At 36.3% G+C, this 14,326-nt stretch overlaps 1 protein-coding gene across 5 annotated transcripts in view; it reads left to right on the forward strand.

Moving 5' to 3' along the window:
• FLVCR1 (FLVCR heme transporter 1) overlaps positions 1 to 14,326 on the forward strand; it is a 37,470-nt gene that overhangs the window by 8,233 nt on the left and 14,911 nt on the right. For all 5 annotated transcript variants that reach the window (XR_007478337.1, XM_033438051.2, XM_033438052.2 and 2 more), the window contains exon 3: positions 4,671 to 4,811. Coding sequence is in view for 4 of the 5 variants with exons in the window: in XM_033438051.2 (XP_033293942.1) it covers positions 4,671 to 4,811 (141 nt within the window). In the remaining variant the exon portion in view is untranslated. The remainder of the gene's footprint in view (positions 1 to 4,670; positions 4,812 to 14,326) is intronic.

A 14,326-nucleotide genomic window follows, 5' to 3' on the forward strand; every position in this document is an offset into this window, starting at 1 on the left:
GATGCAGGGGACACGGGTTCGTGCCCTGGTCCGGAAAGATCCCACATGCCGTGGAGCAGCTGGGCCCGTGAGCCATGGCTGCTGAGCCTGCGCGTCCGGAGCCTGTGCTCCGCAGCTGGAGAGGCCACAACAGTGAGAGGCCCGCGTACCGCAAAAAAAAAAAAAAAAAAAGAAATATATATATATATAATTCTCTTTCCTTTGATTGCTATGTATCTTTGCATAAATTCTGGTTTTCCTTTTTTTATCATCTTCAATTGCTTGTCTCTTTGGAAGAAGTGAGAGTAATAGACTGTATATAAGATATCTATAGATACAAAATTATATATAAGACACATGTATTTAAACATATATATATATATGAGATGCTACAAATATAAGATTTTTATTTGTCAAAGGAGTGGGACAAAAAACATAGGTATGACCATTGGCGTATTACCCTGTATTATTTAAGAAATTAAAAGAGAGCTATTCATGTACATAATTATTTACGTACTCATGGCTTATGAGTAGACAGTGGAAATGGAAATGGGGGGTGAATGGAATGGAAATAGAATAGGAAAAAAAAAGCTCATTGTCAAGTTTTGCTTGGTGACCTATAAACTTAATCTTATGATACTAAGCATAGTATAAGCAAGATAATATACAGTTGTGATATGAAAGTCTAGGTTGAAAATTGTGACGTTTAAATTAAAAATTTACCTGTTTTCCTTATACCTAAATATTTGCTATTAAGGAAAATATGGATTATTTTAAAAATCCTAACTTTCTTAAAGTTCCTTAATTACTAAGAGACAATGCTACTTCCTTCTAAATTCTACCCATACATATTTTGGAAGCCCAATCAAATCTTATAAAATAATTTAGTTTTGTGCTGATGCTTTTCAGCAATGTGACATATACCAAACTGGTATTCAGAAGTCTTCCTAAAATACTAACTTGAGGAGGGTTCATGTCATGTAATCCTATTACCCTCCCTAAGTGTAATTCATCTAACATTTCTAGGAATTAAGCCCAACCTTCCACTGAATTTCACACTAATACCCCATTCTTATTGGGAGAATACTATTACAGTCTCTAACATTTGATTGATATGTACCAAACATGTTTAAAAGCACAACTACATGCTATATTTCATTTAATCCTGAAAGCCCTATAAGGGCGGTACTGTTATTATCATTCCCATTTTATAAATGAGGAAACTGGGCACAGAATTTAAGTAAATTTAACTTACTCATGGTCACAGTTAGTATATAAATGCTAAAGATGAAATTTGAACCTGGGCAATCTAACTCCATTAATAAAATGTTACATATACAAATATATCATTTTAATTTTTACTTAGTCTGATTATTTGTTTCAATTCCTCTTGTATAAGTGGTAATGCTGTTGTATTTGAAAGCTGTTCTTCTTATGCAGAGCAGTAAACTATATCACTTAAGTATGTCAGTTAAAATCCTTATCATCCTGATTCACTAAAATGAGTGGATGACAGAAACCAAAAGTAATGGCAGTCAAAATATTTAATATTAAGGTATTTAAATACATGAGTATAAAACATGCATGTATAATTTTACTTTTGATTCTTACATTCAGGATATTTATATATTGGCTCCTATTATAAATTGTTAATAGAAGTACGTTTTACTTAGTGTATAAGAATTTCAAGCCCTGAGAAAAGTCTCTGATTTTATTTTATTTTTAAATGTTTATTTATTTATTTATGTTTGGCTGCACTGCACAGCATGTGGAATCTTAGTTCCTTGACCAGGGATCCAACCTGTACCCCCTGCGGTGGAAGCCAAGTCCTAACCACTGGACTGCCAGGGAATTCCCTGAAAAGTCTCTGATTTTAAAAAATAAATATTCCTCAAAAAGACAATGTATTTTGTGTAGTACTCAATAATTACAAAATTCTTTTACACATATCATATAGTCCTCATACCAGCTTGTTGTTATTATCTCCATTTTATGAATGAGAAAGCAATAGCTGAGAAGCAGGAATTGATTTCTTTGAGTCATATAGTGAGATGAGGCAGAGCCAGGATTCAAACCTGTGTTTGTCTTATAATAAATTAATATGTGTAATGTCCGCTTGAATCACAAAAGCACAAATAATGAAATCAAAAGATAATATTATAACCTGATTTCAAAAAACAGAAGTGGTCCTAAACACAATAGATTTGTTATTTATTCATCATGGGAGAAAAAGTTTGAATGTGGTACCCAAAATCCTTTGGCTACTTTCCATTCCTATTGCTAAGGGTGGAGAATAACTTTTACTAATTAATTATTTTATTAGTTAATTATTTTATTTGCACAACTTTTTGGTGGGGAGAAGAGAAGTTAGAAGTCTATTTTTCGGTTTCAAAGGAGAAAGAAAAAGCCATATTTCATCCTTTGAAAGGAGCAATGAGGCGTAAACAGGGTCATAGACCAATGGTTTTTTTGTTCCTCTTTTTTTTTTTTCTTTATAGACTTAAGCCTGACTTTACTATATTGTGTAGCTGGTAGATAAAATCTTGATTTTGTCCAAGAAAGCAGTTAACTTCCTGAAACTAAGACATAACACTTGTATTCAGAAAACAAGTCTAATGGAATTAAAGACTACCAGAACTTGTTTTTATTTTGCATTTGAGTTCAGATCTGAGCCATTTAGACTTATTTTATTGTAGTAAATAAAAATCTAAGTAAGAGACTTAGGACTCATTCAATACCCATGACTACGTTGTAAGCATAGTTTTTACATTCTGAAACTTTGTTTTACAACATGTGAGTTCTGTTTTACCAATATTAATAAAGAGAGATATCTCCTATCTTAACTAGGATGCAAAGAGACTTTCAGGAGAGGACAACAGGCGTCCTCAACAGTGCAAGGAGCAGATAGGGTGAAAGGAAGGGGAGGGATTGCAACCACTTAAAACGTTTTATGTCTACCAGTCCTCCAATGTAAGGATATTAAAAAGTAAATATGAGTTATGTCTCCGCTTCAATTAGTTGTAAGACCTATAAAAATAGAAGTCTAGTTGTTTTATTTATATCATAATTAATCCATGTTTTGGTGAGCAAAGAGCTGTAATTTTTTATTTTTAGCAGCAAACAGGAGAATTAAGAGAATTACAATATTGTGTGCAAGTTTTAAGAATCATTTCTTTCTTTTGCAGTGATTTTCAAACCTGGCTGAGCGTTGAGTTTTGTGTAATACAGTTCTAAGGTTCTGTTCTGGAGGTTCTGATTCACTGAGCCTTCTCTAGAATCCCCAAATCTGTATTTTTAAAAAATTTCTACATGATTACAGTTGACAGTCAGGTCCATCAGATCTAGACCACTTTCAAACTACAAAGCAGGCTGCTTTGTTGGAAGAAAGAAATAGCCACTATTTAAAAAGAGAGAGAGAGAAAGAGAAGGAGGAAATTCTAATATTTTAGAAAATATTACTTTCTTCTGAATCCATTTACCTTCTTTTTGGCTTTTGAATTTACCCTACTTTATTGATTCTAAAGTGTACATTTTTTTCATGGCGTCTCTGAAATTGAGGTGCCTTTAGTAATCAATCAATGGCGTCTAAGATGAATAAGTTCTAGAGTTATGCTGTATAACATTATGCCTATAGTTAACAATACTTATTGTACACTTAAAAGTTTGTTAAGAGGGTAGATTTCAAGTTAAATGTTCTTATCACAATAAAAAAAAATCAATGGCATGTAACACTGGTGTCAATTGAGGTATGGTTATGTGAAAACCTTCTGTTGATGCCTGCCAAGATCATTAAGTGCCAGCCTCAGACCATTTTAGATTCAGTGAAATACAGCATTTTTCCTGTATGTATTTGAGTTTAAAATTTTGAGTCAGTACTAAAACTGGATTTTAATTTCTGATGTACCACTCTTAGCAGGTCAGCTCTTCTATCAGAAAGTCTTGACTCCTGGCTATCCATACCCTACAGAAATCTCTGCCTAGCCATCTGTTGTAGGAAATTAGTAGATCCTTCCCTGCCCAGCAAAAGGGCAGTCTCTAAATATCTGGCTGAGAAGGTTGCGCGATCTTTCTCTAACTACATAGTAATGGGCAGTGCTAGAACTTACAGTATCAGAAACTATGTATCACACTTTTATGTCTCCCAGCTCTACCCCTAGATTTTCCATATGCAGCTGAAGTGAGTCAGCAAGCAGGACCTAGCTCTGCTCCCATGAATCCACATGGACCTTTTCAGTTCTAGAGGGGTAATTGCATCAGATGATAAACTTTCTATCAAATTTCAGAAGCAAATAGGTACTAACTCAAGACAGTCCTCTAAAAGTTCAATTTACTGGCTTGCTCATATCTGATATTACCTCTAATTACAGATTGAACCAAATTTAGAAATAGAATTGTTGAATACTTAATATAATAAAAATTAATCTTGCTTAACTAAAAACAGAATAATCACTGGGCAAAGTTGTGACATAGTATTGATGGTTTTACAGTTCAGTTCTGTGAATTGGCCAAATCTCTGAGTTTTAGTCCATCTCAGAGGGTTGAGATGATAATATCAAACTATTCTTCACTTAGAAATTAGTGAAAATGAAAAGCCTCAGTATAAAAGACTTTTACTACCTCTTTAAACTTAATTTAGTCTGCTCACTAAAGAAGACTTGTATATTGAATTATCTTTTCATGTATGTTTCCAGCATTCAAAGAAAAACCTCAGTATCCACCAAGCCAGGCTCAAGCAGTTCTCCAAGACAGTCCCCCTGGAGAGTATTCCTATGGGAAATCAATAAGGAACCTATTTAAAAATATTCCTTTTGTCCTTCTATTGATCACTTATGGTAAGTGGTTTTATTTTTGTTGATGTCTGTGTAAACCTTTGAGCATTACAGATTATTTTCTTATAATCTAGTGGTTTGAGCTAGATTATTATTATTATTATATAATATTATTAATATATAATAATATATTAATAATATTAATAATAGTATATCATTAATGTATATTATATTATATTATTATTATTTTCTCATAATCTAGTGGTTTGAGCTTTAATTAATGAGATAATGAGATAGGTTTATTAACTCTATAATAATAGCATAGTCGTAAACTTAAATTTTTAACCAAAAGCAAAAACTTCAGAATGGATTTCCTTACATGTTTTTAGAACAAAAAAAATTGATGGATATTAGAGAAGCACTCGTTTTTTTTTGTTTTTTTTTTGCGGTACGCGGGCCTCTCACTGTTGTGGCCTCTCCTGCTGCAAAGCACAGGCTCCGGACGCGCAGGCTCATCGGCCATGGCTCACAGGCCCAGCCGCTCCGCGGCATATGGGATCTTCCCGGACCGGGGCACGAGCCCGTGTCCCCTGCATCGGCAGGTGGACTCCCAACCACTGCGCCACCAGGGAAGCCCGAAGCACTCGTTTTTTAAAAAATTTTATTTAATTAAAAAAAGTTTTTTTATACAGCAGTTCTTATTAGTCATCCATTTTATACATATTACAGTATATATGTCAATCCCAATCTCTCAATTCATCACACCACCACCCTCCCCCGCCACTTCCCCCCTTGGTGTACATATGTTTGTTCTCTACATCTGTGTCTCTATTTCTGCCCTGAAACCGGTTCATCTGTACCATTTTTCTAGGTTCCACATATATGCGTTAATATACGATATTTGTTTTTCTCTTTCTGACTTACTTCACTCTGTATGACAGTCTCTAGATCCATCCACGTCTCTACAAATGACCCAATTGCATTCCTTTTAATGGCTGAGTAATATTCCATTGTATATGTGTACTACATCTTCTTTATCCATTCGTCTGTCTATGGGCATTTAGGTTGCTTCCATGACCTGGCTATTGTAAATAGTGCTGCAGTGAACATTGGGGTGCATGTGTCTTTTTGAATTCTGCTTTTCTCTGGGTATATGGCCAGTACTGGAATTGCTGGATCATATGGTAATTCTGTTTTTAGTCTTTTAAGGAACGTCCATACTGTTCTCCATAGTGGCTGTATCAATTTACTTCCCACCAGCAATGCAAGAGGGTTCCCTTTTCTCCACACCCTCTCCAGCATTTGTTTGTAGATTTTCTGATGATGCCCATTCTAACCAGTGTGAGGTAATACCTTATTGTAGTTTTGATTTGCATTTCTCTAATAATTAGTGAAGTTGAGCAGCTTTTCATGTGCTTCTTGGCCATCTGTATGTCTTCTTTGGAGAAATGTCTATTTCGGTCTTCTGCCCATTTTTTGATTGGGTTTTTTTTTTTTTAATATTGAGCTGCATGAGCTGTTTATATATTTTGGAGATTAATCCTTTCTCCATTGATTCATTTGCAAATATTTCCTCCCATTCTGAGAGTTGTCTTTTTGTCTTTTTTATAGTTTCGTTTTTGCTGTGCAAAAGCTTTTAAGTTTCATTAGGTTCCATTTGTTTATTTTTATTTCCATTACTCTAGGAGGTGGATCAAAAAAGCTCTTGCTGTGATTTATGTCAAAGAGTTTTCTTCCTGTGTTTTCCTCTAAGAGTTTTATAGTGTCCAGCCTTACATTTAGGTCTCTAATCCATATTGAATTTATTTTTGTGTATGGTGTTAGGGAGTGTTCTATTTCATTCTTTTACATGTAGCTGTCCAGTTCTCCCAGCACCACTTATTGAAGAGACTGTCTTTTCTCCATTGTATATCCTTGCCTCCTTTGTCATGGATTAGTTGACCATAGGTGCGTGGGTTTACCTCTGGGCTTTCTATCCTGTTCCATTGATCTATGTTTCTGTTTTTGTGCCAGTACCATATTGTCTTGATTACTGTAGCTTTGTAGTATAGTCTGAAGTTGGGGAGTCTGATTCCTCCATCTCCGTTTTTTCCCTCAAGACTGCTTTGGCTATTTGGGGTCGTTTGTGTCTCTATACACATTTTAAGATTTTTGTTCTAGTTCTGTAAAAAATATCGCTGGTAATTTGATAAGGACTGCATTGAATCTGTAGATTACTTTGGGTAGTATAGTCATTTTCACATATTGATTCTTCCAATCCAAGAACGTGGTATATCTCTCCATCTGTTTGTGTCATCTTTGACTTCTTTCATCAGTGTCTTATAGTTTTCTGAATATAGCTCTTTTACCTTCTTAGGTACGTTTATTCCTAGGTATTTTATACTTTTTGTTGCAGTGGTGAATGCGATTGTTCTCTTAATTTCTTTTTCTGATCTTTCGTTGTTAGTGTGTAGGACTGCAAGAGATTTCTGTGCATCAGTTTTGTATCCTGCAACTTTACCAAATTCATTGATTAGCTCTAGTAGTTTTCTGGTGGCATCTTTAGGATTCTCTATGTATAGTATCATGTCATCTACAAACAGTGACAGTTTTACTTCTTCTTTTCCAATTTGTATTCCTTTTATTTCTTTTTCTTCTCTGATTGCCATGGCTAGGACTTCCAAAACTATGTTGAATAATCGTGGCGAGAGTGGACATCCTTGTCTTCTTCCTGATCTTAGAGGAAATGCTTTCAGTTTTACACCATTGAAAATGATGTTTGCTGTGGGTTTGTCCTATATGGCGTTTATTATGTTGAGGTAGGTTCCCTCTATTCGCACTTTCTGGAGAGTTTTTATCATAAATGGGTGTTGAATTTTGTCAAAAGCTTTTTCTGCATCTATTGAGATGATCATATGGTTTTTATTCTTCAATTTGTTAATATACTGTATCACATTGATTGCTTTGCATATAGTGAAGAATCCTTGCATCCCTGGGATAAATCCCACTTGATCATGGTGTATGAGTCTTTTAATGTGTTGTTGGATTCTGTTTGCTAGTATTTTGTTGAGGATTTTTGCATGTATATTCATTAGTGATATTGGTCTGTAATTTTCTTTTTTTGTAGTATCATTGTCTGATTTTGGTATCAGGGTGATGGTGGCCTCATAGAATGAGTTTGGGAGTGTTCCTTTCTCTGCAATTTTTTGGAAGAGTTTGAGAAGGATAAGTGTTAGCTCTTCTCTAAATGTTTGATAGAATTCACCTGTGAAGCCATCTGGTCCTGGACTTTTGTTTGTTGGAAGATTTTTAATCACAGTTTCAATTTTTTGTTTTGTTTTGTTTTGTTTTGTTTTTGCGGTACGTGGGCTTCTCACTGTCGTGGCCTCTCCTGTTGTGGGGCACAGGCTCTGGACATGCAGGCTCAGCGGCCATGGCTCACGGGCCTAGCCACTCCGTGGCATGTGGGATCTTCCCGGACCAGGGCATGAACCCGTGTCCCCTGCATCGGCAGGTGGACTCTCAACTACTGCGCCACCAGGGAAGCCCCACAGTTTCAATTTTATTACTTGTGATTGGTCTGTTCATATTTTGTATTTCTTCCTGGTTCAGTCTTGGAAGGTTATACCTTTCTAAGAATTTGTCCATTTCTTCCAGGTTGTCCATTTTATTGGCATAGAGTTGCTTGTAGTAGTCTCTTAGGCTGCTTTGTATTTCTGCAGTGTCCGTTGTAACTTCTCCTTTTTCATGTCTAATTTTATTGATTGAGTCCTCTCCCTCTTTTTCTTGATGAGTCTGGCTAAAAGTTTATCAATTTTGTTTATCTTCTCAATGTACCATATTTTAATTTTATTGATCTTTGCTATTGTTTTCTTTGTTTCTATTTCATTTATTTCTGCTCTGATCTTTATGATTTCTTTCCTTCTTCTAACTTTGGGTTTTGTTTGTTCTTCTTTCTCTAGTTCCTTTAGGTGTAAGGTTAAATTGTTTATTTGAGATTTTTCTTGCTTCTTGAGGTAGGCTTATATTGCTATAAGCTTCCCTCTTAGAACTGCTTTTGCTGCATACCATAGGTTTTGAGTCATTGTGTTTTTATTGTCATTTGTTTGTAGGTATTTTTTTATTTCCTCTTTGATTTCTTCAGTGATCTCTTGGTTATTAAGTAGTGTATTAGTTAGCCTCCATGTGTTTGTATTTTTTATGTTTTTTCCCCTGTAACTGGTTTCTAATCTCATAGCATTGTGGTCAGAAAAGATGCTTGATATGATTTCTATTTTCTTAAATTTACTGAGGCTTGATTTGTGACCCAAGATGTGATCTATCCTGGAGAATGTTCTGTGTGCACTTGAGAAGGAAGTGTAATTTGCAGTTTTTGGATGGAATGTCCTATAAATATCAATTAAATCTATCTGGTCTATTGTGTAATTTAAAGCTTGTGTTTCCTTATTAATTTTCTGTCTGGATGATGTGTCCATTGGTGTAAGTGAGGTGTTATTAAAGTCCCACACTTTTATTGTGTTACTCTCGATTTCCTCTTTTATAGCTGTTAGCATTTGCCTTATGTATTGAGGTGCTCCTCTTTGGGTGCATATATATTTATAATTGTAATGTCTTCTTCTTGGATTGGTCCCTTGATCATCATGTAGTGTCCTTCCTTGTCTCTTTTTTTTTTTTTTTTTAGCGGTACGTGGGCCTGTCACTGTTGTGGCCTCTCCCATTGCGGAGCCAGGCTCCGGACACACAGGCTCAGCGGCCATGGCTCATGGGCCCAGCCGCTGCGCGGCATGTGGGATCTTCCCGGACCGGGGCACGAACCTGTGTCCCCTGCATCGGCAGGCAGACTCTCAACCACTGCGCCACCAGGGAAGCCCCTTCCTTGTCTCTTGTAACATTCTTTATTTTAAAGTCTATTTTATCTGATATGAGTATTGCTACTCCAGCTTTCTTTTGATTTCCATTTGCTTGGAATATCTTTTTCCATTCCCTCACTTTCAGTCTGTATGTGTCCCTAGGTCTGAAGTGGGTCTCTTGTAGATAGCATATATATGGGTCTTATTTTTGTATCCATTCAGTGAGCCTGTGCCTTTTGGTTGGAGCACTTAATCCATTCACGTTTAAGGTAATTATTGATATGTTTGTTCCTATTACCATTTTCTTAATTGTTTTGTGTTTGTTTTTGTAGGTCCTTTTTGTCTTTTGTGTTTTCCACTTAAAGAAGTTCCTTTAGCATTTGTTGTAGAGCTGGTTTGGTGGTGCTGAATTCTCTGAGCCTTTCCTTATCTGTAAAGCTTTTGATTCTTCCCTCTAATCTGAATGAGATCCTTGCCGGGTAGAGTAATCTTGGTTGTAGGTTCTTTCCTTTCATCACTTTAAATATATCGTGCCACTCCGTTCTGGCTTGTAGAGTTTCTGCTGAGAAATCAATTGTTAACCTTATGGGGGTTCTCTTGTATATTTTTTGTCGTTTTTCCCTTGTTGTTTTTAATAATTTTTCTTTGTCTTTAATTTTTGTCAGTTTGATTACTATGTGTCTCGGCGTGTTTCTCTTTGGGTTTATCCTGCCTGGGACTCTCTGTGCTTCCTGGACTTGGGTGGCTATTTCCTTTTTCATGTTAGGGAAGTTTTCAACTATAATCTCTTCAAATATTTTCTCAGGTCCTTTCTTTCTCTCTTCTCCTTCTGGGACCCCTAGAATGAGAATGTTGGTGCATTTAATGTTGTCTCACAGGTCTCTTAGGCTGTCTTCATTTGTTTTCATTTTTTTTTCTTTATTCTGTTCTGCAGCAGTGAATTCCACCATTCTGTCTTCCAGTTCACTTATCTGTTCTTCTGCCTCAATTATTCTGCTATTGATTCCTTCTAGTGTATTTTTCATTTCAATTATTGTATTGTCACCTCTGTTTGTTCTTTAATTCTTCTAGGTGTTTGTTCTTTAACTCTTCTAGGTCCTTGTTAAACATTTCTTGCATCTTCTTGATCTCCATTCTTTTTCCGAGGTCCTGGATCATCTTCACTACCATTATTCTGAATTCTTTTTCTGGAAGGTTGCCTACCTTCAGTTCATTTAATTGTTTTTCTGGGGTTTTATCTTGTTCCTTCATCTGGTACAAAGTACTCTGCCTTTTCATTTTGTCTATCTTTCTGTGAATGTGGTTTTCGTTCCAGAGGCTGCAGGATTGTAGTTCTTGTTTCTGCTGTCTGCCAGCACTGTCTTCTTTTGTGAGTTCTCCCAGGGTGCTTTAGGTCCTTTATAAAGTATAGTTGTGACCACCATAAGCATATGGAAAGTGTCATCAATAATTCCTTTCTTTGACCCCTTGCAAACTGTCATCTATTTTGACTACTCTATCAACGTCTCATCCTTCTAGGTCTTTCAGCATAGCAGACAGATATTCCTCCTAACACTGTAGCTTTGACTGCAGGCACCAACACATTGTGTTCCCTTCAGAGTTTTCTGACACAGTATTCTTTTGTCCTTATATTAACACTGTTTATTAACCAATACCCCCTATTTCTGTCTTACTTGCCTTCAGAAGTCACTCACTGCTATTCTTTTCTTTATATTTTTGGGGGGCAGTGCACACAAGAGTACATAATTGTTTTATAAGTTGTAACAAGTTATGCTGTGACCTAAACTCTTACCTTTTACTGGGATTACTTCCCCCCACCCCTTTTCTTAGTGGAAATTATTAAACACAAAAGTAGAACATTTAATTTAATGAATTCCTAAGTACCCATCATCACCCAGCTTCAACAATTACCAACAGTTCACCAATCTTGCTTTTATTTCCTCTGCATTTTTCCTGGAATATTTTACCTTTTTAATTTTTTTTTTTTTTTGGCTTTGGCCACGCTGCAGCTTGTGGTGTCTTAGTTCCCCAACCAGGGATCGAACCCGGGCCCTTGGCAGTGAAAGCACAGAGTCCTAACCACTGGACAGCCAGGGAATTCCCTGGAATATTTTAAAGCAAATACCAGATGTTATATCATCTCATAATTAAATACTTCAGTTCCTTTTCTTAATTTTGGTTACCTCCACTGCTTAACTTAAACCTAAAATTCATAATTAGGAAGCAGAGAAAATATAGTGGCTTACTGTTATCTAGTAGAGCAAATTCATTTCTTTAGCCTATCATTTAAGGTGGCTTCTTTCCTTCTTTTATACCTCATTGTTTCCCAATACAAAATTCTCTTTTAGCCAAATTTATAACCAACCCTGTGTCACATACACAGACACACAAACATGCCTTCACATGCACATACACTGTTAATTCTCATCTCTGTAATACATTTTGTGCCATTATTTCTTTTACCTGAAATGTGTCCTCTTTTTCCTTAAGCAGTCCTATAAGAGCTAGCTTAACGTTTACCTCACTTATTGTTCATTGTATTATTCATTCATTTATTCATTTATCCTACCAATAATTATCAAGTATCTACTAAATGTATAATAGTGCCCTAGATGCTGTGTGGATTAGAAAGAAGCATGATACATGATTTCCACCCTGAAATAATTATAATTCAATTGAGATTATGTAAACCTCTGAAAAGTAAACAATAGTGTAAAAGTTATTTATCAGAAAGATAACGACATAAGAGAAGTTGTATGGCAAGTGCATGCTAAAGGCCTTCAGAATACATAATTGGGACAAGATACAAGAAAGGAAGGGGTGTGGGTGGCAGGGAGGTCATCACAGCAAAGATGGTGGTTGAGGCTGGCCTTGAAGGACAGGTTAGATTTGGATAGACAAGGGGGAAGAGGGTAATGGCATGAGCAAGGGCCTTAGATGGCACCGTCTCTGACTATTCTGATTTCTGTGGAGCTTTTATGTGTTTTATAGCACATTATTTAGCACCTGGTTATGCATAACTAATTAGGTAAAAATTTGTTTAGTTGTTTGAAATTTGTAAAGGACTTCCATATATATTATTTCAGGTAAATTTTTGAGATAGAAAGATTATTATACTTGTTTTAAAAATAAAGACTCTGAGTTCTTATTTCTTTTTCTTTTTTAAAAACATATATTTAAATATTTATTTATTTGGCTGTGCCAGGTCTTTTTTTTTTTTTGGCTGCATTGGGTCTTCATTGCTCAGTGCAGGCTTCTCATTGCGGTGGCTTCTCTTGTTGCGGAGCATGGGCTCTAGGCGTGCAGGCTTCAGTAGTTGCAGCACGCAGGCTCAGCTGTTGTGGTGCACAAGCTTAGTTGCTCCATTGCATGTGGGATCTTCCCAGACCAGGGACTGAACCCATGTCCCCTGCATTGGCAGGCGGACTCTTAACCACTGTGACGCCAAGGAAGTCCCTGTGCCAGGTTTTAGTTGTGGCACGTGGGATCTTTGTTGCCGCATACGGGATTTTCATTGCAGCATGAGGGATCTTTAGTTGTGGCATGCGGGAATCTTTTAGTTGCGGCATGTGGGCTCTTAGTTGTGGCATGCGGGATCTGGTTCCCTGACCAAGGATCGAACCAGGGCCCCCTACATTGGGAGCATGGAGTCTTAACCACCGGACCACCAGGGAAGTCCCCTGAGTTCTCATTTCTTAATTCTAAATTTTATTTGTATAGGATTTAAAAGGTACAAAGGACATACAATGAAAAGTCCTGGCTGGCCCACTAATACAGGAAAAATGAAAAGTATATGAATTGGAAAGAAAAAAGATGCTATTATTCGCAGATAATATGATTATGTATACCAGAGGTCAGCAAACTGTCTTAGGAGCCAAATCTGGCCATTGCCGGTTTTTATAAAGTTGTGTTCGCTTACATATTGTCTATGGCTGCTTTTGAACTACAAGAGCAGCAGAGTAGCCACATCAGATACCATATAGCCTGCAAAGCTAAAATATTTACTGTCTGGTCTTTTACAGAAAATGTTTTTGCTAACCCCATGGTCTACAAATTAATTCAAGAGAACCTACAGACTGTATTAGAACTAATAAGGATGGGTTCAGAAAGATTATGAGATACCTAACAATGTGAAAATGTCAATTGCATTCTTATAAAAAGATACATTTTATAATAGCAACCAAAAGTATAAGATGTGTAGGAATAAATCTACCAAAAAGAACTTAATGTAAATCAGCTATACTTAAATGTTAAAAAATAACTTTATAAATTATAAAACATTGAAAGACATAAGAGAAGACCTCAATTAAGTGGAGGGGTATACCATGTTTTGGGAAGACTCAAGAGTGTAATAATGTCAGTTAACCTTACAGGACCACTGTATTAACAAATGTCAATTATGGATTTGGACTGATGGAAAGGCCAGACACAGACACAGTCTTCAGAAACTGAACAGAGTTTACTTGTTGAAGGAATTAGAAAGAGGGTGTTGGGAAACCCTGTGGAGAGTTCAATAATATTCCCCAGGACAGTTGGAGAAGTTTCTTGACTTATTTGTCACCGAAGGGGTGCATAGTTAGGGATCATAATGTCTGAATGAGTGAGAGTCATATCACACCTTTTGGAATTGTACCTGTCCCCCTCCATGCCTAGTATTATATACAAAAGATTGGAGCAGACTTGTACATGGGATAGTCTGGATAGGCACTACACTCCTAGGACAGGTTTTCAGGATATTTTAGTGTCCAA

Source organism: Orcinus orca, chromosome 1 (assembly GCF_937001465.1).
Source record: "Orcinus orca chromosome 1, mOrcOrc1.1, whole genome shotgun sequence".
NCBI lineage: Eukaryota > Metazoa > Chordata > Mammalia > Artiodactyla > Delphinidae > Orcinus > Orcinus orca.